This window comes from Gopherus flavomarginatus, chromosome 1, assembly GCF_025201925.1.
Source record: "Gopherus flavomarginatus isolate rGopFla2 chromosome 1, rGopFla2.mat.asm, whole genome shotgun sequence".
Taxonomy (NCBI): Eukaryota; Metazoa; Chordata; order Testudines; family Testudinidae; genus Gopherus; species Gopherus flavomarginatus.
Window position 1 is genome coordinate 345,239,203 of NC_066617.1, and position 25,868 is coordinate 345,265,070.

General features: G+C 48.9%; 1 protein-coding gene across 2 annotated transcripts in view; it reads right to left on the reverse strand.

Annotated features, from left to right (window-relative positions):
* The window catches only part of PIWIL4 (piwi like RNA-mediated gene silencing 4), a 75,614-nt gene that overhangs the window by 41,279 nt on the left and 8,467 nt on the right, over positions 1 to 25,868 (reverse strand). Inside the window, exons 7-10 of one of the 2 annotated variants that reach the window (XM_050940893.1) lie at positions 25,280 to 25,477; positions 24,513 to 24,563; positions 23,775 to 23,886; positions 21,435 to 21,558 (exon numbers count right to left, since the gene is read on the reverse strand). In XM_050940893.1, coding sequence (XP_050796850.1) covers positions 21,435 to 21,558; positions 23,775 to 23,886; positions 24,513 to 24,563; positions 25,280 to 25,477 — 485 coding nt within the window. The remainder of the gene's footprint in view (positions 1 to 21,434; positions 21,559 to 23,774; positions 23,887 to 24,512; positions 24,564 to 25,279; positions 25,478 to 25,868) is intronic. The other variant, XM_050940903.1, reaches the window with a different exon arrangement.

Genomic DNA, 25,868 nt, shown 5'->3' on the forward strand with positions numbered 1-25,868 from the left:
TGACACCTATGGAGATCTTATCTTATGAGTTAAAAGATGACATCTGCTAACAATCTTGAAAGAACGCAGGTTATTCTTTTGGCATGCGTGATGTTGAAGTTATTGCCAAAAAAAGATGACATAAAAGTGGTTGTCCAATAAAGGGGAAAGCAGTAGATGAAGGTGTCCAAATTGATAATAGCTGTAACCCCTTCCACCAAAATACTGCAAATCTCAGGTCACTGCTGTAGTTTTTCTTTTAGATTTACATCAACATTTTGGTACACGTATTATGCAGCCTTGAGTGTTTTCACATGTTGTCACTGAGATGGTGTAATCTATTTGAGGCATCCTTAATTTACACAAATATACACTCTTCAAAAAGTATTACCTGGTCTTCACAACCCTGGCCAGTGTCTTAGTATGGCTTCTTGTCAGTTTCACATTGCATTCAATGGAGTTCCTCCAGATTTAAAGTGGTGTAATTGAAACCAAAATTGGCCTGCTGTATATAGAGCTTTTGATTTGTTTCAAAGTGAGTATCAATCCAAAAAGCATATAATTTGCTGCTACGTTTCATACTGCTGTCAACTTGTGAACCTTAAATTGTGCCAGACCCTTGCTCTCTCTAGTCTGAAACTGACAAGGAGCAATGCTGAATATGTATTTAGTGTAGTTACTCCAGATTAAATCAGTGAGAGATGCCCATCTCCTAATAGAAATAGCTGGGAAGTGAGAGGTTGCTTATTTCTGATCATTGTCTCATATGCCACATAAACATAACTTTCTTTAGCAAAGAGGCTTATGCTGTTTTTTTCCATCTTCATAGCAGCTCTGGATGCCAGCTCTAGGTGCAATTTACAAATATCTTGTTTTAAGTGTATAATAGCTTGTAAGTAGACGGCAGGTAAAAGATGGTTACTAACTTTGCATAACTGTTGCTCTTCAAGATGTGTTGTTCATGTCCATTCCATTTTAGGTGCTCGCGTGCCGACGTGCACCACTGCTGGAGTTTTTTGCCTTAGTGATATCTGTAGGGCCAGCTCTGGTGTCCCCAGGAGCCCTGTGCTCATGAGCTAGAATATGAGGTGCTGCCTGCCCTGCACCATCTCAGTTCTTGCTTGCTGTCAACTGCGACAGCAGGAAAGGAGGGTGAGTCATGGAATGGACATGCGCAACACATCTCAAAGAACAATATTTACAAAAGGTTAGTAACTGTCTTTTCTTTTTCAAGTGCTTGCTCATGTCGATTCAATGTCAGGTGACCCGCAAGCAGTATCCCTGGAGGTGGGCTCTGAGTTCACAGATGTGCTGTTTGCCACACTGCTCTGCCAAAACTGACATCGTCCCGAGCCTGAAGGATGATGTCATAATGGAATGCCAAGGCATGGACAGAAGACCAAGTAGTGGCTCTCAAGATGTCTTGAATCAGCACCTGTGTAAGGAAGGCTGATGATGAGAGGCTTGCGCTTTGGTGGAGTGAGCAGTTACAATCGCTGGTGGTGACACCTTTTCTTGTTCATAACAGAACTTGATCCAGGTGGTTATCTACGAGGAAATTCTCTGAGAAGACCAGCAGACCCTTCACACTGTCTGTCACTGCGACAAAGAGCTGTGTCGACGTACAGAAGATGGGAGCCCACAAGGATTTTAAAAAATTAATACTTGCCACTCCAGGCTTGTAGTAAACTCCCAAGGTTACAGCTTCTCCCTGACCTTGGCTTGGTAAATGCTGCCGCCATCACCCAAATGCAAACCTTTTTTTTGGATCGCAGGAAAGCACACTTAGGAATTCCTTCCTATGGGGTACCCTCAAGCCCTTTCACACTACCTACCTCCAGGGAAGAGCTGGGAAAGAAAACAAAGGAAATTAGCTGCCACCAGCCAATTTAACAACATATGCACAAACCTCTTAGGACACCAAAAATCCAATCCTGTTCTTAAAATAGGTAAATTTTATTAAAAACAAAAAAAAAAGAAAATACATCTGGAACTTGGGCTTTTGCTAGATTTTAAAAGAGCAATTACAAAAATTAAGCAATCAAAATAGCTTTCTTGGGGGTTCACCTTAAAGGTTACACACAAACAAAAGCATCTGGGGTTAGCACAGAAAAGAAATAAACCTAACCGCGTCTTTCTAGACATTTCCTAATCTACTTACATGTTTGGGTAGTCCTAGGTATAATCTGATGATTTCCATATCTGGCAAAAAGTTTTTTTTTATAGTATAGTCATAAGCCCTAACTTTGCTCTGTTCCTCTGTCTCCGGAGAACAATCACAGGACATAAAGGGAAGGCTTTTTTCCCCTATTTTAAAAAGTTTTAGCCTTCCCGTAGGCTCTTTCGGTCAGGTGCCCACTCCCTTTTCTTTACCTGGGGGACTTTTTTAATCACTTACAGGTAAAGCAAGCAGCCATCAAGAGGGACTTTATAGCTAAATGGCTGGATAGGTGTCCATAAAAGGGAGCTATCCTCCCCCCCTTCATTATCACACCATGTCATTACAGAAAACTGATTTCCCTTGGAACAGAGGGTAGAAGGCTGAAATGGATGTCAGGAGAACTTTAATTGATTAGAGGGCCAGGCCTCAGTGCTTGAGATATAGCTGCTAGTCCAAGACGGATTGTAATGAGGCCCAGGAAGGACAAAGGTTCTGGTCTGAGGCCCACTCTGTAAAGCACTTCCATTTGGCTACGTAGGTCGCCCTGGTAGAGGGTTTTGTCCTACCCATCAGAAAAGACGGTTACTCACCTTTGTAACTGTTGTTCTTCGAGATGTGTTGCTCACATCCATTCCAGTTAGGTGTGCGCGCCGCGCGTGCACGCTCGTCGGAAACTTTTTACCCTAGCAACTCCAGTGGGCCGGCAGGTCGCCTCCTAGAGTGGCGCCGCCATGGCACTCGATATATACCCCTGCCGGCCCACCCGCTCCTCAGTTCCTTCTTGCCGGCTACTCCGACAGTGGGGAAGGAGGGCGGGTGTGGAATGGATGTGAGCAACACATCTCGAAGAACAACAGTTACAAAGGTGAGTAACCGTCTTTTCTTCTTCGAGTGATTGCTCACATCCATTCCAGTTAGGTGAATCCCAAGCCATACCTAGGCGGTGGGGTCGGAGTGAGAAGTCGCGGCATGGAGCACTGCAGATCCGAAGGCCGCATCCTCTCTAGACTGCTGGACCAGGGCGTAGTGGGAAGCAAAGGTGTGGACCGATGACCAGGTCGCTGCCCGACAGATTTCCTGGATGGGCACACGGGCGAGGAAAGCCAGCGACGACGCCTGCGCCCTGGTAGAATGCGCAGTCACACGGCCCGTAGGAACATGGGCCAGCTCATAGCAGGTCCTGATACAGGAAGTTACCCATGAGGATAACCTCTGCGAAGAAATGGGAAGCCCCTTCATGCGGTCCGCTACTGCCACGAAAAGCTGGGGGGATTTGCGGAACGGTTTGGTCCTCTCCACATAGAACGCGAGAGCCCTACGGACATCAAGCGAGTGGAGCTGTTGCTCCCTGCCTGAAGAGTGAGGTTTCGGGAAAAAAACCGGGAGGAATATCTCTTGGTTGACGTGGAAGGCTAAGACCACCTTAGGGAGAAAGGCAAGGTGTGGCCTCAGCTGCACCTTATCTTTATGGAAGACTGTATACGGGGGGTCTACCGTGAGAGCCCGGAGTTCCGACACCCGTCTAGCTGAGGTGATAGCTACTAGAAAGGCAGTCTTCCGAGAAAGATAGAGTAGGGAGCAAGTAGCTAACGGCTCGAAGGGGGGCCCCATGAGCCGAGAAAACACCAGGTTAAGATCCCAGGTCGGGGCAGGGAGTCGGACGTTAGGGTATAGACGTTCCAGCCCCTTCAGGAATCTAGTCACCGTCGGGTGAGAAAAAACGGAGCGGCCATCCCCACCCGGGGTGAAAGGTGGAGATAGCCGCCAGGTGGACCCACAGGGACGATATCGCCAGGCCCTGTTGTTTGAGGGACCAAATATAGTCCAAAATATTGGCCACCGAAACTTCCATCGGGCGGAGACCTTTCTCCACGCACCAACAGGAGAAACGCTTCCACTTGGCCGAGTATGTCGCTCTAGTGGAAGGCTTCCTGCTGCCCAAGAGTACCTCCCGTACCGGGGTGGAGCAGCGCAACTCAGAATTGGTCAGCCACGCAGGAGCCACGCTGCTAGGTGCAGCGACTGGAGGTCCGGGTGACAAAGAGTTCCGTGTTCCTGGGTGATCAGGTCCGGGTGAAGGGGCAGGGGAACTGGGTCGGCTATGGCCAGGTCCAGCAACATGGGGTACCAATGCTGTCTGGGCCACGCCGGGGCTACCATGATCACGCGGGCCCTGTCCCTGCGCACCTTCAGAAGGACCCTGTGGACCAGTGGGAACTGGGGGAACGCGTAGAACAAGTGGGTCGTCCACGGAATAAGGAAGGCGTCCGCTATAGACCCGGGTTCCCGGCCCTGAAAAGAGCAGAACGCCTGGCATTTCCTGTTCCCCCCGGACGCGAAGAGGTCCACACGGGGACAACCCCACCTCTGGAAGATCGAGAGGGCGTCGTCCGGGCGAAGGGACCACTCGTGGGAGAGGAAGGATCTGCTCAGGCGGTCCGCCAGCGTGTTCCGCACTCCGGGGAGGAAGGAAGCCGTGAGGTGAATGGAGTGGGCTATACAAAAGTCCCAGAGTCGCATCGCCTCGTGACATAGGGGAGAGGATCTGGTGCCGCCCTGCTTGTTGATATAGTACATGGTCGTCGTGTTGTCGGTAAATACTGCGACACAACGGCCCTGAAGCTGGTGATAGAACGTTTGACAAGCAAGGCGGACGGCTCTCAACTCCCGCATGTTGATGTGCAGCTTCACCTCCTGTGGGGACCACAGGCCCTGTGTTCTCAGGGTTCCCAGGTGGGCCCCCCAGCCGAGATCTGAGGCATCGGTCGTTAGGGACACTGAGGGCTGGGGCGGGTGGAATGGGAGCCCCGCACACACTACGGACTGGTCTAGCCACCAGCTGAGAGAATCCAACACCCCCTGGGGGATAGTGATCAGCATGTCTAGTGGTTGCCTTGCCGGCTGGTAGTGTGCGATGAGCCACGACTGGAGGGGCCTCATGCGGAGCCGAGCGTAACCGGTCACAAATGTGCATGCTGCCATGTGGCCTAACAGGGTTAGACATGTCTGTATTGATGTCAAGGGGGCTGCCCGCAAGCGCTGAACGATCGCCGACAACGCCTGGAACCTTGGCAACGGCAGAAGGGCCCTGGCCACGGTGGAGTCCAGGACGGCCCCAATGAACTCCGCCCTCTGCGAGGGGAGCAGGGTGGACTTGCCCACGTTGATCATGAGGCCCAAGGTAGCAAATAGGCCGGTGATCCTGCGGACGTGGCTGCAAACCTGTAGCTCCGACGTGCCCCGAATTAACCAATCGTCTAGGTAAGGGAACACGTGGATACGACTGCGCCGAAGATGTGCCACAACGACGGCCATGCATTTTGTGAATACCCTCGGAGCCGTAGAAAGGCCAAATGGGAGGACTGCAAATTGGTAGTGAAGGCGGCCTACCACGAATCGAAGGAAACGTCTGTGGTGTGGCCATATGGTAATATGAAAATAGGCGTCCTGCATGTCGAGGGCGGCATACCAGTCTCCCGGATCCAGGGATGGAATAATGGTCCCCAGGGATACCATGCGGAACTTCAACTTCGCTAGGTACTTGTTGAGCTCTCGCAGGTAGAGGATGGGCCTGAGGCCTCCCTTGGCCTTGGGGATCAGAAAGTAGCGGGAATAAAACCCCTTGCCTTTCTCGTTCTCCGGAACCGCCTCTATAGCTCCTTTGTCGAGGAGCGTCTGTACCTCCTGCCGAAGGAATTGCTCGTGAGAGGGGTCCCTGAAGAGGGACAAGGAAGTGGGGCGGGAGGGAGGAAATGATACAAACTGCAGGCGGTATCCCGTCTGCACCGTGCGTAAGACCCAGCGATCGGATGTTATTTGGGTCCACGCCTGGAGGAAAAACGAAAGGTGGTTGGAAAACGGGGGGGAAGGATCCGTGGGGGAAACTGGTACTACGCCCTAGGGCGCACCTTCAAGACGAAGGTTTGGGCCCAGGCGGGGGCTTGGAGGAGCTTTGATTTTGCCCCCCTTGGTTCCCCGACTGTCTACGCCTTCCATTCCTGCCGCGGCGCCTATTAAGGTCCTGCCGCTGGCAGAACTGGGGGTATGGCCTACGCTGCTGCTGCTGTTGCGGCCGGAAGGGTCTGCGCTGCGTCCCCGGCGTGTGCATCCCGAGGGAGCGCATAATGACCCGATTGTCTTTAAGACTTTTCAGTCTGGGGTCTGTCTTTTCTGAGAACAGGCCCTGGCCTTCGAACGGGAGGTCCTGGATGGTGTACTGGAGCTCCGGTGGAAGGCCAGAAACCTGAAGCCAGGAGATGCGGCGCATCATTACCCCCGAGGCGAGAGTACGGGCAGCCGAGTCTGCAGCGTCCAAAGAGGCCTGTAACGAGGTTCGTGCAACCTTCTTGCCCTCGTCAAGAATCGCCGCGAATTCTTGACGAGCCTCTTGTGGCAGCAGCTCTTTAAACTTGTCCGCTGCCACCCACGAGTTAAAAGCGTAGCGGCTAAGAAGGGCTTGCTGATTTGAAACCCTGAGCTGAAGGGCCCCAGCCGAACAGACCTTGCGGCTGAGGAGGTCCATACGCCTGGCCTCCTTGGATTTGGGGGCTGGGGCTTCCTGTCCGTGGCGCTCCCTCTCGTTCACCGACTGCACCACCAGGGAACATGGTGTCGGGTGAACGTGGAGGTACTCATAGCCCTTGGAGGGGGCCATGTACTTCCTTTCGACGCCCCGCGCCGTAGGGGGGATGGAGGCCGGTGACTGCCAGATCGTATTGGCGTTGGCCTGGATCGTCCTAATGAAGGGTAGGGCGACCCTGGTGGGAGCGTCGGAGGAGAGGATGCTGACGACGGGGTCCTCGATCTCAGAGACCTCCTCGGCTTGCAGGCTCAGATTCTGTGCTACTCGCCTAAGGAGGTCCTGGTGTGCCCTGAGATCTAGCGGAGGAGGGCTATTGGAGGAAGTGCCAGCCACCGCTTCGTCAGGAGAGGAGGATGAGGAGACCCCTGGCAAGAAAGTGTCCAGCGGGGGGTCCGCCTCAGCCCTCGCCTCTGGCTCAGGAGCAAGACCAGGGTCTTGCTGCTTCGATCCTTCCTCTCCATCTGGGGAGGGAGGGGGGCGAGACAATGACACCTCTGGCACCCTGTGCTCCGCCGTTGCAGGCCTAGGAGGAAGCTGTTGGGGGCCCTGGGCTTGATGGTACGCCCAGGGTGTCCAAAACCCCCACTGCTGCGGACCCTGGTCCTGTTGCGGAGGGTCCTGGAATAGAGCCGCTTGTCTGTTGGTGCCCAGCGCATATACGCTGTCCGCTTGTGATGACACCGACGGCTGTCTGGAAGGCCATGGCGCGGACGACCGCGGCTGGTAAGAGTCTCCGCGGTCCAGCACCGAAGATGTTCTCGGTGCCGGGGATCGGTACCGGGAGTCATACCGGCGCCGGGATCGGGACCGAGTTCTGTCTCGGTGCCGGGATCTGGACCGGTACCGGCCGCTGCTTCGGTGCCGGGATCGGGACCGGGACCTGCCACCGACGCGGTGCCGGGAGGTCGACCGGGACCGGGACCTGCCACCAGCTCGGTGCCGGGAGGTCGACCGGTGCGCTGATCGACGGTGGGACTGGCTCCTAGAGTCACGGTGCCGGTATCGGCGGCTGGAACCAGACCGTGACCGTCTGGAGGTCGATCGGTGCCGCGAGTACGACCGGTACCGCCGAGGGGAGTGGTGCCGGGACTGCGAGCGGCGGCGGGATCTCGAGCGACCGTGGCGTCGGGACCTCGATCGCGAGCGTGAGTCCCGAGACGGCGCTGTCATCATGGGCTTGCCCCGGACGCTACCCGCACCAGAGGTACCGGGGGTGGCGGCTGAGTTGACTCAGTCAGGGCAATGAGGTCCCGTGCCGAGGCGAAGGTCTCTGGAGTGGATGGGACCAATAGCTCAACCCCAGATCTTATGGGGGAGCTCGGCGGTACCAGACTCGACGGACCCACCGGGCCCGGAGTCGACGGTGGCGGTAGCGCCGCGGCAGATGTCGATGCCGGGCGCTCCATTCGAGTCTGCCTCGCTGGAGTTGCAGACTTTGATGGTCTTATTTCTGCACCCGGTGCCGGGGAAGGTCGGTGCCGGGGAGTCTTTCCGGTGCCGGTGCGATCCGGTGCCGGCGTAGAGATCACGGCCTGCGAAGCTGCTGGGTCAAGTGCCGCTTCCATTAGGAGAGTCCTGAGTCTCTGGTCTCTCTCCTTCTTTGTTCTGGGCTTAAAAGCCTTGCAAATGCGACACTTGTCCGACCTGTGCGATTCCCCCAGGCACTTTAGGCACGCGTCGTGAGGTTGGCATAGGCTTTTTACAGGCCGCACATTGCTTAAAGCCCGGCGAACCAGGCATGAGCCCGGTGCCGGGTGCCGGGAAGGGCTACAGTACAATATTATTTACACTACAAACTAATTAACTAACTATACTTAACCACTAACAACGGTAGTAACAACGGTAGTAACAAGGAGAGCTAGGGACGTGGAGGACAGCAATGCCGCGCTCCACAGTTCCAACGACCGACACGGCGGTAAGAAGGAACTGAGGAGCGGGTGGGCCGGCAGGGGTATATATCGAGCGCCATGGCGGCGCCACTCTAGGGGGCGACCTGCCGGCCCACTGGAGTTGCTAGGGTAAAAAGTTTCCGACGAGCGTGCACGCACGGCGCGCACACCTAACTGGAATGGATGTGAGCAATCACTCGAAGAACTTGCTAAACTTGCGCCGAGCATGCTTGTTTCTCTGCATTCAGTCACGCTGTCAGGCGCAGGGACACTAGCTTTAGGTGCTACAGACAGCCATGGCTCTGTGAGAGTAAGCCCCATCAGACAGATCTCCTAGATCAGCACCTGCACCAGAAAGGCAACCAAGGCTGCCAGCGCCCTAATCAAGTGGGCTGTCACGATCTCCAGCACGCCACCTTCGCCAGCTCATAACAGTAACGGATGCAGGTCGTGATCCAAGAACAAATTCTTTAGGTAGACACTGAGAAACCCTTCATCCTGTCTGCAACAGCAACCAACAACTGCGTTGACTTACGGAATGGCTTGATCCTATCTATGTAGAAGGTCAGCACCTGTCAGACATCCAGGGTGTGTAGCCTGTGTTCCTCATCCATCGCATGTGGCTTTGGACAGAAGACAGGTAAGTACACATTCTGACCTGTATGAAACTGGGAGATGACCTTGGGCAGGAAGGCCGGGTGCGGATGCAGCTTGACCTTGTCCTTGTAGAAGACTGTATAGGGGGACTCCAAAGTGAGCGCCCTGATCTTGGACATCCTTCAGGCCGAAGTTATGGTAATCAGAAGAGAAGCAGGAGGGCACATGAAGCCAGGGACTCAAAGGGAGAGCCCACGAGCCTTGACAACACAAGATCCAGGTCCCAAGGGGGGACCGGGTCCTCGACATGCAGGTAGAGGTGCTCCAGATCTTTAAAGAACCGTGCCGTCATGGGATGGGCGAAGATTGAACAGCCTTGAAACAGAGGGTAGAATGCCGAGATGGCTACCAGGTGGACTTTAACCGAAGAGAGTGACAGGTCCTGAGTCTTGAGGTGCAGTAAATAGTCCAGGATGTGTTGCAGCAGGGCCTCCTCTGACCAAAGTTGTCAATCCGAGGCCCAACACATGAACCGTTTCCACTCTGCCAGGTAGGTCGCCCTGGTGGGAAGCTTCCTGCTGCCCAACAAGACCCGTTGGACACCAATAGAGCATGCTCACTCATCCAAATTCAGCCATGCAGTAGCCATGCTATCAGGTGCACCACTGCCAAGTTCAGATGCAGCAGGATGCCGTGGTTCTGGGCCAACAGATGCATCCAAAGAGTAGCTGCAGCGGGGCGGCTGTCGAAAGACTGAGCAACATGCTGAACCAGTGTTCACAAGGCCATGTCGGGGCTATGAGGATGATGCTCGCCTTGTCCTGCTTTACTTTTATCAGGATCTTATGAATTAGGGACACTGGCAAGAAGGCATACAACAGCACTCCCGACCACAGAATCAAGAAGGCGTCCAACAGGGATCCCTTGTCCCTGCCCTGCAGGGAACAGAACATGTGGCACCTTCTGTTCTGCCTGGAAGTAAGGCCCATCTGGGGACTCACCCACCTGCCAGGTTCATCTGGGGACTCCTCAAGCTGCAGAAGATTAGGCTGATTACCTCTGAATGGTGCAACCATTTGTGATGAGATGAGAAGGCTCTGCTGAGGCGATCTGCCATGATGCTCTTGACACCAGGCAGGTGGGCAACCACCAGATGAATATCATCCCGCACACATAAGTTCCAAAGGCTGAGGGCCTCCTGACAAAGGGCTGAAGACCTGGCCTCGCCCTGCCTGTTGATGTAATACATTGCAGTTGTATTGTCCATCAGGACCTGCACTACCCTGTCTTTTAGGTGGGGAAAGAAGACCTAGCAGGCCAGGTGAACTGCTCTGAGCTCCCTGATGTTGATATGGAGGGGTTAGGTCATCCCGCAGCCAGCGGCCCTGGGTACTGAGCTCCCCCAGATGGGCTCCGCATCCCAGAGCTGAGGCATCAGATACTAGAGTCAACGATGGGAACTCCCTGCAGCACCCGCTCAGGGATGAAAGGACACGGTCCGATACCCTGACTACCTAGTCCAGGGCGTTTCTGTTGGGAACTTAGACCAAGGTGAACCACACCTGTAGGGGTCATAGGTGGAGCCAAGCATGGCTGACAACATTCATGCATGTGTCCATATGACCCACCAGCTGTTCTTTAGATGGGAGATCAGGTCCGATGTGGCTGAAAGTGTGCTTCTGGTAGGAAGGCCCTGGATGGCATGGAGCCTAAAATGGCTCCGATGAACTCTATGCGCTGGACTGGCACTAATGTGGACTTTTCTATGTTTTTTAACAAGCCCAGGTCATGGCAGGTGGAACGCACCAGATCGAGGCTGCTCCACACTCGAACTGGAGACGTGCCCTTGATGAGCCAGTCATCGAGGTACGAAAACAGATGGACCTCATGATGCCTGAAGTAAGCTGCTGCTACCAACGCCATGCACTTTGTGAACACCATGGTGGCCAAAGGGAAGCACCATGAACTGGAAATGGTGCACTCCCCCCACAAAACAGAGGACGTGCCTGTGCCTCAGGAATACAGAAATATGGAAGTAAGCATCCTTTAAGTTGAGAGCAGCGTATCAGTCTCCCAGATCCAGGGATGGGATCACAGAGGCCAGGGAGACCGTAGGAAACTTCAACTTCTTGAGGGACTTGTTGAGGCAGCGCAGGTCTAGGATGGGTCTGGCACCCCCTTTGGCTTTTGGGATTAGGAAGTACCAGAGTAGAACCCCTTTCCTTTCATGTCCCAAGGAACTTACTTCATGGCCCCCAGATGCAGAAGGTTGTCAACCTCCTGAATGAGGAGTTGCTCATGAGAAGGGTCCCTGAAGAGAGAGACAGGGGTGGGAAGGAGAGATGACCAAAACTTGCAGGGTATATCCCTGAGCTATTATGTCCAGGACCCAACAATAAGACATAATCCTCAACCAGGCTGAGTGGTAAGGAAAAAGGTGACTGAAGAAAGGTAGCAGATCCGGGGAATCCGCTGGGGCGTCGCTCTCGACCGAATCGAAACAGGCACTTCTGCCCTGCCTAAAGTTTAGTCTGGCTAGGCTGCGCAGGAGGCAGAAGGGCGGTGTCACTATCCCTTCTCCTGGCAGGTCTGGAATGCAGATGCCATGACCTTGGTGGCGAGGGCAGCTGGAATGGATTACGTGCTGACTGTGTCGTGTGGACACCCAGGGAACAAGGGTTGCTTTAGTGTCCTTCACTTCATGCAGCCTCGCATCCGTTTGGTCAGAAAACAAACCGTTCCCATCAAAGGGAAGGTCCTGAATGGAGGTCTGTATCTCCTGGATGAGTCCAGCTGTTTGAAGCCAGAAGCTGCACCTCATCACCACTGCAAACGCCACCATCCTTGCTGCCGAATCCGCTACATCTCACATTATTTGCAGGGCACAGCAGGCCACCGACATGCCCTCCTGCACAAGAGTGCCAAACTCCTGGGCCTGCTCCTGCAGGAGGGACTCCTTAAATTTAAGGAGAGTGTTCCATTAAGTTACAGTGGCCCAGGATGGTGATTTGACGCCCAAAACTATAGACTTGCTATTGAATAAATTTTTCTTCCAAATAAGTCCAGTCGCTTGGCCTCCTTGTTTTTTTAGGTAGAACTAGAGTGCACCTGCTTCTCCTTTTCATTGGCCACTGAAACCACCAGTGAGCCATGGAGTGGGCATAAAGATATTCAAATTTTTGGCTGGAACAAAGTACTTTTTCTCAGTTCGTTTTGAGGTGGGAGGGATGGAAGAGGGTATCTGCCCAATGGCCTTGGCAATATTGAGTACCCCTTCACGCACCGACAGCGCTATACGGGCAGGGGTTGAGGCTGACAAGATGTTAAACAGAGAGTGTCCTCCTGTTCAGCCATCTCCTCCACTTCCAAGACCAGGTTGTCAGCTATGCGCCACAGCAGGGCCTGGCGGTCCTTAAAGTTATCAGGCAGGCTGGTGCTGGATGGGCCTGCAATCGCCTCATTGGGGTAGGACGAGGAGGACCGTATGGGCAGAGGGGGGGACCTGTTCCTCCTCTGCTGGGGAGGATGGCTTCGGGTTAGGCACAGCCTCCTGAGGGTCACTCACCGGGTGCTCCTCCGGTGCCAGGCCTGGTGCTAGCAGCCACAGTTCCGTGGTGGTGGCTGACAAATGGACTGAGGGGAGCATCGCCATGACTGGAACCCTCCAGACATTCCAACACTATCAGTGAGCAGGCCACGGCCCTGGCTGCCACTGTCCAACTGCCACTGCTGTCAGCTCCGATGCCCAGTCCCGCTGCTGAGGCCAGGGTGACCAGCTGAAGTGGCCCTCGGTACTGGAGGAGCCCCTTTCTGGAGACCACGGAGGGGCTGTCGAGGCCTGGGTCTCCACTGATACTGGAGATAAGTGCCCCGCCCGAGGGGACCGGCGCTGATGGTATTGTGAGTGGGTGCAATGCCGAGGAGATTGGAGGCAGGAAAGAGATCATTCCCACGGTGCTGGTGACCGAGAATGGCACTGTAACTATGGTCTTGGGGACGGTAACTGGCGTCAGTAATATAGAGAAAACAAGGACTGTGACTGCAGAGCCAGCAACCAGGGGTAAGTCCTTGTCAGTCTTAACATAGGCACTGGCAACTGGCAGTGCTTAGGTAGAGAGCGCACCACTGTCTCAAGTGATTGGCAGCGCTCCACCACTCCCTGAGGAGCCTTGTCAGCTGGGTTGCCCTCTTGGGGAGCCTTAGCCAAAGCCTGAGGCACTGGTGGCTCTGGTTGCGCAGGAGGAGGCCTGTGCTCCTTCACGCTTAGGTCTTCGAAGGCATCGGTGCCGGCAGGGGAGTAGGTCCATTCCTGCTCACAGGAGTCAAAGAAGGACCTTTTGTCAGGCTGACGGCCCTGAGCAGGGAGGGCTGACCACAGGGCTCCGGTATAGGCAGGAAGCTCAGGGCCCACTCCTTGCTCCCAGCTGACTTGCCCTTTGTCAGTGCCAGGGAACCGTGCTTCTTGGCCCTTTTCTTCTGCACTGGCGACATGCAGCAGTGCTGGGAGGACCCCGGTGGCACACTTTGCGTTGATGCTGAGGTACTGGGAGACTCGTGCCAAGATGGCTCAGACGCCAGGCAGAAGGTGGACTCCATAAGCACGGCTCTAAGCCTGATGTGTGTCTCCTTCTGCATGTGAGGCCTAAAGTTCTTGCAAACGTGTGCTTCCCCCAGGCACCTGAGACAGCCACCGTGGGGGTCACTAACAGGCATAGGCCTGTTACAGGAGTCGCAGAAGGAAAAGTCTCCGCTGGGACCTAACTACTAACACTAACTAGTGCAATTAACAGGTACTTAACGCTAAAGATAACTATACACAAAGCCAAAAGGCACAAAGTCTAAAGGAAGTAACCACAAGTCCTTAATGAGCAAGGTGGCGCTCTGACTGACCACCATGCACAGTAGGAAGGAACTCAGAGGGCATAGGGCTGGTGGCACCTGATATACTGTGCCATGAGCACAGCACTCCAGAGGGCACAACAGCTGACACTACAGGTACCGCTAAGGCAAAAATCTCACATGGGCGTGTATTATACCTAAAATGGAATAGACATAAGCAAGCTCTCAGAGAAGAACCAGAGGTACCAGAGGAAAGGTGTATAGTAGTGCCTCCATCCATGGAAGTAGGAAGGCATCGGAGAGGGAACCTCTGGCGAACCCGCAGATCATGCAGAACTGGTGACACTATCTGTTCTTCCTGGATGCGAACAGGTCCACCTGGGAAGTCCCTCACCTCTGGAAGATCACACTGATGGCCTCTGGGTGTAGTGACCACTCAAAGTGAGAAAAGACCCCCTGAAGAGATTTGCCAGGGCATTCCTGGTACCCAGAAGGTGTGACGCCATGAGATGAATGGCACACTGTACACAGATATCCCATAACTGGAGAGCCTCTTGGCATACGGCTGACAAGCGAGCTCCACCTTGCTTGTTGATATAGAACATCACGGCACTACTGTCCATCAGGATTTGAACCATTCTGCCCCTCAGGTAGGGAACAAACACCTGGCAGGCCAAGCATATAGCCCTGAATTCCCTAACATTTATGTGGAGGGCACGATCCTCCTGTGACCAGAGGCTTTGTGTGCTGAGGTCATTGAGTTGGGCTCCCTACCCCAGATCCAAAGCATCAGAGACCAATGTCATAGATGGAGATTGGGCCACGAAGGGAATTTCTTCCAACGCTGATCAGGGATCTGTCCAACAGGTTAGGGATGGGACTGTGACCACTAGATCCAAATCATGTCTGCCAGGAGCACAAACCAATGCCAGCCATGTCTGCAGGGTCCAGAGGCATAGACGTGTATGCTGGACTACTTAAGTACATGCTGCCATATGGCCCAGCACCTTGAGGCATACCCGAGTGGTCAGGCTCTTACGTGTGATGAGGTCCAACATGGCTCAGAACTGGGACTCTGGCAGAAAGGCCCTGGCCTGAGTAGAATTGAGTACTGCCCCTACAAACTATCTCCTGAATTGGAGTCAGGGTTGATTTCCACTTGTTTAGAAGCAGGCCCAGATCCTGACTGGTGGCCCACACCAGATTGAGGCTGTGCAGAACCTGGGCTCTTGACCTGCCTCTGACAAGTCAGTCATCGAGGTATGTGTAGATCTATACCCTGAAGTCTCACGTATGCGGCCACTACCGCTATACACTTTGTGAACACCCTCTGAGCAGACAAAAGATCAAAGGGAAGCACCATGAATTGTAAATGGCATTGGCCCACTACAAATGGGAGGAATCTCCTGTGTCCATGGAGAATAGAAATGTGGAAACAGGAAACTGATCCAAGAGAGGGGATGATGGAGGCCAGGGAGACCATGCGGAACTTCAACTTCCTGAGATATTTGGTGAGGCGACGCAGGTCTAGGATAGGTCTGAAGCTGCCTCTGGCCTTCAGGATTAGGAAATATTGGGAATAAAACCCCTTTCCCCTCATGTCTTGAGGAGCTTCCTTTATGGCTCCAATCTGTAGGAGTTTCCACCTCCTGGACGAGGTATTGCTCGTGAGACGGGTCCCTGAAAAGGCACAGGGAAGGAGGGATGGAGGAAAACTGCAGGGTGTAGCCAGTTGCAATGGTGTTGAGCACCCAACAGTCTGAGGTAACCTGAGCCTGCACAGTGATGAAAGGAGACAAGCAGTTCAGAAACAGAAGGGGGGATGGATCCTGGGGCCAGACTGAAATACCTTCCTCGGGTGCACCCTCAAAATGCTGGCCCTGGGCCACTTGGCTATTGTGCGGGCCCCAACTAGGCAGCTGGAGCATGACAGGGTGGGATGACGATGACATTTAAAACCTTTGTTTGTCCCCTCTTTTGTAGGAGCTCTGCCATGGTGAACCCGAGAATCTAGGCAGTAGAGGTGGCCGGAAATGTCAGCCTGAGACATGTACAGTCCCAAGGAGCAAAGCATGGCAGAGGAATCTTTCAGTTCGTGCAGCCCGGTATCCATTTACTCTGGAAACAGAACTTTGCCCTCAAATGGAAGGTTCTGAATGGACTGCTGCACTTCTTGGGACAGCCATAAGTTGCGTCTCATGGATATAGTGGAGGCCATTGACCTGGTCACCAAATCAGCAGCATCCAATGCCAACTGGAGAGAGGCTCTGGCTACCTTTTACTCTCCTTCAGGATGTATACGAACTCCTGTTCTTGTGGCACGGAGTCTTTAAATTTACTCAACAAATCCCAGATATTGTAATTATATCTCCCCAAGAATGGCTGCTGGTTAGATATCCTAGGTTGGAGACTGACAGTAGAATACATTTTTCTCCTAAAGAGGTCCAGTTTTCTAGCATCCTTGTTTTTGGGTGTGGCACTTGCCTGTCCCGCTCATTTGCAGCAAACACTACCAGAGATGCTGGAAGTGGGTGTGAATGTAAATATTCACAGTGCTTGGCAAGCACATAAATTTCTTTTCTGCCCTCTTAGACATTGATGGCAAAGGGGATGGGGTCTGCCAAAGGGCCTTAACCACTTTCAGCACCACTTCATGCACTTAGAGAATGCTGCAGCCACCAGTATGGCAAAGAGGCTATGTGTTGGCTCTGAGCTCCTCCTGGTGGGACAAAAGTCATCTGGTGGGAGTGGGTGGAAGGAATCTGCAACTGCCTCGTCCAGGGATGAGGAAGATGATGACAATACCAAGGGAGAGGCTGTGGCACCTTCTACCAGGAAGTCTCCCTTGGAACCGACACTTGTCCTTTAGTACCAGCATCAAAGACCAAGTCTGGTTCCTTCACCAGTGCAGGCAGTGCCATGGACTGCTTCTCGGATGTGGCTGCGGATGATCAGTGAGAATACGGGTCTGGCATCATGAGTGGCTGCGGGGTCCAGCTCTAAAGTCCAGTGCCCAGGCTGACCAATGTTTGTGAGGCTGTGAACTGAATTCCCCCTCCGATTCCGAGGAGGACTCCTCCCTTGGGGACCATGGCGGGGCTGTCAGTGCCTCCCTATGTCAGCCCTGACAGGAGGCCGGAACGCAGTGCTAAGAGGAAGGTGACTGGCAGTGTTCTGGAGAATGGTACTGTGCAGGCAGGGACCACAGTCGAGATGGTGGAGAGTGGCATCGAGCTGGAGACCACGTCGAGGACCTTCGAGGAGTCAGCGATTGGTGCTGCAGCATCACCAACTGTTGCCGAGAGGAGGGCAGCCAATACCACGAGGTTGGTGACCGACATTGCAAGGTCAGCGAGCCACATAATGAAGCTGAAGAGTGTGAACATGGAGCCAGCGACCTGGGCCGCAGGATTGGAGACCATAGTTGTGGTACAGAAGATCAGGGCAATGATGTGACAGACTGGTGCCATGACTCCAGGACCAGCAACGACCAAGTGCCCACTGCGGTGGTCCTATGGAGAGCTTCCATTTGGAGGGAAGAGCCTTCGCTGACTCTGTAGCTAATTAGGTATCCCGTTGCATAAGTGGGGATACCTAATGAGATCCCTGGCCACCTGAAATGCCTCTGGTATTGAAGTAATCGTTATATGTAGGTGTCCCCTACCGCTCCCAGGAGTCTGAGGTAGTTCCCTGGGTGGGCTTGGGGCCCTTGGTGAAGAAGCTGCCCCTTGCCACTCCACAGAAGGCAGGTGGCCCAAGACGGGTCATTTACCTGCCCTCCCTTTCCTTTCTCAGCGCCAGGGAACACCCCCATTGTTTTTTGCACCTCTTTCTTGGCATCAGCGATGGTGAATGGTGCCAGGGTGAACCCAGTGCCAGTGGAGCATTCTGCACCAATGCAAACATGCCCAGAGTCAGAATGGGATGACTCCGAGGCCGGTCTCAGAGCCGCCTCCATCAGGAGGGCTTTCAAACAGATCTCTGTCCTTTTGAGTCCTTGGTCTAAAGTTTTTACGAATTCTGCACTTATCTTAAACGTGTGTCTCCCTCAAACACTTCAGATAGCTTCTATAGGAGTCACTGACCAGTATAAGCTTACAACGAGCGGAACACAGTTTGAGGTCTGGGGACCGGAACATGCTCCATCCCTCGGATGATGTCCCTGATGGGACCATTAACTAACTCTAACTTACTAACTACAAAATACTAACTCTACTGAGCAACTATATACAAGAAACTATGAAAGAGAACCACTGTAAGTTCTTGCAGTCGCAAGAGGAAAGGCGTTCCAGCAACTGTCACAGGCAATAAGAAGGAACTGAGAGAGCACAGGGCCGGTGTCACCTCACATATCGGCACATGAGTGCCAGGCTCCAGAAGGCACCAGATTCGGCCCTACAGATACCACTAAAGCAAAAATCTCCAGCAGCCACATGGGCACGCACATCTAACATAGCATCAACATGAGCAAGCATTTTAAGAACTTCTCCATTTTCTGCAAAGCAAACATGTGAAAGTTCTCCCACTTCCTGAATATCTAAAATATGACTCTAGTTCTTACCAGTGCAGCATATACACTGCACTTCACTCATGAATATTTAAAGAAGCTGTTTGGTGACAGGGAAAATAACTGCTAAATTCTGGCAGAATAAAATAGTCAATTAAAAACACACACAACTCTTGTAAAGAAACTAACAGTGACCCACCATATGAGAACCCACTATAGCAACCTAATTTTTCTCTTCCCTTAGATAATGTAACTGCGCACAGCATATAAAGTACTGAAAAGTCTGTCTTTAAAAGTAAGAAAATGAATCTGAGTCTGTGTCATGTGGATCACTGTTGAGCCTGTTGGCTAAAGTGAATTCCTGTAAACAAAATAATAATTAGAATTTATGTACCATTTTACATTTTCAAAGCACTATATGATCACCAGGGTCCTAATTCTGATCTTGCACTGGTGTAAATCTACCAACTTCAACTGAGTTGCTCCTGATTTACAACTGTTTTAAATCAAAATAAGATCTAGCCAATTAAGCCTCTCAAAATACCTGTATAACAGATATTATTTATCCTTATTTTACAAATTAGGAAACAAACAGTGAGGGTAAGCAAAATGCCCAAGCACACACATACCTAGACATACCTCATATAGGCTCCTGTTTCTAGTTTAAGTTAAATAACTGTTTAGGGCTGTTGATTAATCACAGTTAATTCATGCGATTAAAAAAAATTGTGATTAAAAAAATTAATTGCGATTAATCACAGTTTTAATCGCACTGCTAAAAAACAGAATACCAATTGAAATGGATTATATATGTTGGATGTTTTTCTACATTTTCATATATATTGTATTCTGTGTTGTAATTGAAATCAAATTGTATATTATTTTTTATTACAAATATTTGCACTTAAAAATGATAAATAGTATTTTTCAATTAACCTCATTCAAGTACAGACTGTAGTGCAATCTTTGTCATGAAAGTGCAACCGAAAACGTGTATTTTTTTGTTATATAACTGCACTCAAAAACAAAACTATGTAAAACTTCAGAGCCTACAAGTCCACTCAGTCCTACTTCTTGTTCAGCCAATTGCTAAGACAAATAGGTTTGTTTACATTTACAAGAGATAATGGTGCCCTCTTCTTATTTACAATGTCACCAGAAAGTGAGACCAGGCATTTGCATGGCACTTTTGTAGCCGGCATAGCCAGATATGATAAACATTTGTATCCCCCTTCCCTCTTTGACTATCATTCCAGAGGACATGCTTCCATACTGATGATACTCTTTAAAAAAAATAATGCATTAATTAAATTTGTGACTGAACTCCTTGGGGAAGAACTGTATGTCCCCTGCTCTGTTTTACCCACATTCTGCCATATATTTCATGTTATAGCAGTCTCGGATGATGACCCTGCACATGTTGTTCATTTTAAGAACACTTTCACAGCAGATGTGAGAAAACACAAAGAAGGTACCAATGTGAGATTTCTAAAGATAACTACAGCACTTGACCCAAGATTTAAGAATCGGAAGTGCCTTCCAAAATCTGAGAGGGACAAAGTGTGAAGCTTGCTTTCAAAAGTCTTAAAAAAGCAACACTCTGATGTGGAAACTACAGAACCTGAATTACCAAAAAAGAAAATCAACCTTCTGCTGGTGGCATCTGACTCAGATAATAAAAATGAACATGCGTCGGTCTACACGGTCTGCTTTGGATCGTTATCAAGTAGAACCAGTCATCAGCATGGATGCATGTCCCCTGGAATGGTGGTTGAAGCATGAAGGGACATATGAATCTTTAGTTCATCTGGCATGTAAATATCTTGCAATTATGGCTACTACATTGCCACAAGAACGCCTGTTCTCACTTTCAGGTGACAATGTAATCAAGAAGCGGGTAGCATTATCTCTTGCAAATGTAAACAAACGTATTTGTTTGAGTAACTGGCTGAACAAGAAGTAGGACTGAGTGGACTAGCAGGTTCTAAAATTTTACGTTGTTTTATTTGTGAATGCAGTTTTTTGTACATAATTCTACATTTGTAAGTTCGACTTTCATGCTAAAGAGACTGCAGTACAGTACTTGTATGAGGTGAACTGAAAAACCTTTTTTTTTTTACTGTGCAAATACTTGTAATAAAAATATAAAGTGAGCACTGTACACTGTGTATTCTGTTGTAATTGAAATCAATATATTTGAAAATGTAGAAAACATCCAAAAATATTTAAATAAATGGTATTATTATTGTTTAATCGTGTGAGGGTTACTTGTCTTTATCACCTCATTAGGTCCTCACTGCCCCTACCCCCAACATAGGGACCCTGAATGGTATAAGGAAAACCTCTCATTTTGGGGGCAGCGGGGGGATACTGGTGTCTGTCATATTTCTCTCCTTAATTAACTCAGGACTTTGCGGTATTAGAAGTGCTTGGTTCTCCCCAACCCCATCCCAAGTTGAATCTAAGGGTATGTCTACACAGCCCACAGCAGCAGGTCTCCGAGCATGACTCCTCTCTAGGCTTCAGACCCAGAGCTCCAGTCCATGCTGCAACGTCAAACAGCCATTTTTACAGAACTACCACAAGTCTGAGTCTATCAACCGGGCTGAGAGGCTCGCTCTCAAATGCTGTGTAGACATACCCTCAGAGGCCCTAGTGCAGTTTCCATATGACACATAAACTAAGGAGCTGGCGGTCTCTTCAGCAGCCAGGTCTGGTTCTGCCCCATGCTTCCCCCATCATACTGAGTCAGAGTAAGTTTAATATACTGTCATTTTGCTAAGTAAATACCATTCCAAGTGCTCCCTGCCCTCTTTTGCTGTCAGACTACATTACCTGGCTGCTGGATCAGACAAGAATTATAAGTTAAGTGTGGTTTACCTGTTAGATAGCACAGTTCAGGAATCAGGTGGACAACTCGTGGTTCAACAGTGCTATTCTGCTTACTTTTCAATCGGCTAACCAGCATAGGCTGATTTAGGTCAATCAGGACTATATCATACTGCTGTAAGGTGAAATATTATTGAGGAAAAGGTTAATCAGAAGACACTGTACCACGTTCCAGATAATTAGTCAAATCTGCTCATAAGCTGCAAGCTATTCCAGTGGCTGTGTTTTGGGCTGTACAATAAAGATCAAAATAATCTTGTCCACATATAGAGATACATGCACTCACCCAATCTGGAGGTACAAAAGAGAAGGAAAGCAGACTTTTCCAACCACATGGGATTCCTCTTATATAGAGGAATTCCTGTGTGGTAAAACTGGCATAGATACCTCTAAACCAGTTATTCCTTACTCTCCCGATGTATAGGGCATATAGTGCAAGAACCGAAACAGGCAGTGCTTCAGCCATCCCCAGCTCAGGGGATAGATCCTCAGGAACCACAACTAATTCAATATAATTCACAACAGGCCTGAGACTATTCTAAATTGCACCAGTTGTCAAAAACAGCCCCCAGGATTATGGGGAAGGCAGAGAGTAGGGTCCAGTACACTGAGAATCTGGCTCTATGTTTTTATCCTGTGCTTCTAACATCACTCAAAACTACTCTCTGGAAAGATACTGGGCCTGATTCCACCGAGTGTTAATCGCTACCAAATAGGAATGACTAATATTTTACACAGGTCTAAATACCTACACAAGGTACAAAGCAGTACACAATCTTAAGTTTTCTTGTATGACATTTTCTGCTACTGTTCTCATGCTGCCACCACCATCAGCTACTATATTCCTTTTCTGGTTTCCACATGTATGTAGAATAATCTTTTGCTTCCACTGGAAGTGATTCCTGGCCAACCAACAGGGATAAGAATGAAGTATTGTCTTCTCTGCATAACAACATGCCAATCCCTACCCTTCTGTATTTTCTTGTATTTGTAAAGAACCAGTTCATATTATAAAGACAGAGGTTCTAATTCACTATCACTTCCAATACAACTCAGACAAAGGAGAAAATGGAACCAAAATGCATAAAGGGATTTTATACCTGTAGACATAAAGGAAGGTATCTGACTAGCTAGCTACTTTATACATCTGCATCAATAATTACAATGAAAGACCAGATTCTGTTATCAGTTATACTAGTATAAATAAGGAGCAACTCCACAGAAATCAGTGGAATACTGGATTTACTCTGGAACTAATAATAAGATCATTCAGGAAGAATGTATTTGAAGGTACAAAGCCAAATGCACCCAACAAGTGTAACAGTCCCAATTTTATCTTTTGGCCTAATTAAACCTTTAAATGAAAAGCAGCAATACTTTACCTCAATCTAATGTCTCAAAATATGATTAGGATAGGATGCCTGCGATAAGACCAAACGTAAGCCTGCCCTTAAACATATGAACAAGGGCAAAGATGGATAACAATGGCATTTCTAACTACTGTAAAGTTGTGTTTCCAGCACTGGAACCAATGAAATATAACACCTTTTAATGTGTATTGTACATGCAGCATCTGGAGTATGAGCAGATTTTTTTCCATATTAGCATGTTTATGTGCTTTGAAGCATACTAAACACAAAAAGGGACTATTTCTAATCTTATTGTACATTGGTTATCTAGATTTTTAAATATTTTTAGATATTTAAAATTACTTTTACTAATACACCATGCAATATAGTAGTGATGAGTGTGAAAATGCTTTTTGCCACACTAAGTGTACTCATGATTTTATTAATGTTCATAAAGTGTTTCAAATATGTAAGTACCATGTAAGTGTGAAATATCATTATTCTTAGGATTTCACTGTAACTTATTTTTTATGCATGTATGTTTATGGATGGAGCAATGTTTGCTCTCACTTGCCAAGAGCACTCTGTCCTGAGAATACTTTAAGACAATGGAACAAGTTAAAGTTCTGTTACTTTTCATAAAAGGTTAAGCCGAACACTCTAATATACAGAATGCTGTTAATAATATTTCATACTTATAAAGAATTATTTCATCTTCAAAACACTTTACAAACAGTTCCTCATCCTAGAACCTGGCAAAGAGTTACCAGAGTTTATTAGTAAAAGTAATTTTAAACATCCAAATGTAACAGTACTGTATTTCCAATGTACATCATACTACTAAAAATGGTTCCTTTTTTGTGTTTAATATAGAAAACTTTGGTCATACTTGCCACAATTACAGCGCTAGTACATTCAGAAGCAGCTACACAATCAAAAAAAATTATATTATTTTGTAACAGCTTCCTAGTTTTTAACCTACCTGCTTATAATAATCAACATAAGAGATTTCAGTGCCATCACGTTTTGGAAATGTGTCCGTTGGCTTCACACACCAGTCAATATCATCAATACGGTAGGTTTTATTGTTATATCTGGGAAAATGCACAATAAGTGAGGGGATTTAATTGCTTGGCCTGTTTAAGTGTGGTATAGTCATAAGTCTTCTCCAGTATAGAGACTTCCCCATTTGTATGTATGTGGGGGGGGGGAGCTTAGAATGACACAAGAAATATCAGTTGAATGTGATACTGTCTTCTATATTTTCTCAAAGGATAAAGCTTGCACCTTTAATAAATTTTCAGTAGTACAATAAAAATTTTTAAAAAAATCTTATCAAATATTACTGCAAACCAGACTGATTAATTTACAAAAGACAGTTTTAACATACATGCACCAGTAGATACATATTTACTCTAATAACTCGGAGATAATTTTAACTACACTGAATTATGTTTCAAAAAATCTAAGGCTCCAAATCAGCAAAGACATGTGCATGCATTAATTTTATCTACTGCAAGTATTCCCATTGAGGCCACTAGAATTACTCACAGCACTCTAAAAATAATGACATGCATATGTCTTTGCAGGATCAGTGTGCAAGCTTTGAAGTCATCAAATTCAAGTAGTACATATCCATCACTCCTTCCAGGCCAGAAGGAAGAGGTGCCGCAAGAGCAATCCAAACTGTGAGAGAAAACAGACTAAAATGGTGTACTACCTAGCCCCAAGTGGGGTTGAACAGTGGCCTAACATCAGACCCCAGAAGACTCTGTTAAAAATCAGAATAAAAAAAGAAAGAGAAGAGTCACACTGTGGTACATGTAGCAGGCAAAAGAAATCAAAGCCCTGTACAAATCCAGGTTCTGCTGGGGTTTTTTGGCTTCTCCCAATCCAATTCCCACAGAACAGGAGGATCATGCAGGGGGAAGGGTCAATAATGGCCACCTCAATCTTCTAGAGACAATAAAGACACAGTGAGGGGAGAAAACTGATGGCCCACTGCCCCTTCAAGGGGCAGCAATACTGTGATAGGGAGGCTCCCTCTTAAAGACACTTCCCACAGGAGTTTCTTTTTCTGGTGGGAGACACCCAATGCACTCCCACGTGAGGTAAATATCCTTGTGACCTGGACGTATCTACAATATCCTCCCAAACCAGACTAATAGCCACAAAAACTAGCAGCTCTCCCCCACATACATTATCCACCTCCACATTTGTCCTCTTCATGGGACACCCAGATTTCTTTCATGCGCTCCTGCTTTTGCAGATCTTTCTACTGAAAGACACACTTATAATCCTTAACAGAAAGTCATCTTCTGCCTCATGAACACTTAGTTTATGAATGACAAAAAACCACTACAAGTTTTAACATGGACTACAACTTTTTAAGTAGAAAGAAGTGCAAAAAGCCATTATGTAATAATAGTTCTAGTTGACAGGACACCTAAGTCAACAGAACAGCAAAATAAATAGTGATGTCTTTACCTCGTAAGCACAATAAGCCCTATTAGCTCCTTTTCACATGTTTGTATGAAGCACGCGCTGTCAATCCTGGTATACAGACTTGTCATGAATTCCAGAACAGTCTCACTGCGAAGGACTTTATGGCTCACATCAGCACTTAACATCACTCTGTTCTCAAACTGTGTAATGGAAACAGCAAATCCTGGCCAAAGAGTCAGTCTTACAGAATGCAAAGAAAAATATTTAAAATAACTCTTTTTGAATTAACACATATTTAACAACATAGGTCCACTTCCACCATCTTAGCTGCCATGTGTTTAAAATTAAGTTTTGCATATTTAATGTATACAAACATGCAAGACGTATAACCTCTTTCTCTTCTCACATTGGTAATACAAAGAGTATCATCACTGGTTTGCCTAGCTCTGCCTTATGGTAGCGATTCTGTACCCAAGTTCCTGCTGCAATTTGTATTAATAATTCAGCACATCCTAAGAATTAAAATAATAATCCTCTGTGTGATGGCAGAGATTCTGTTCAAACACAAAGCTCAGACATTAAAAACTATTCTCCAGCACGATGTACTGGAAAGAATTTACATGTTAGCATA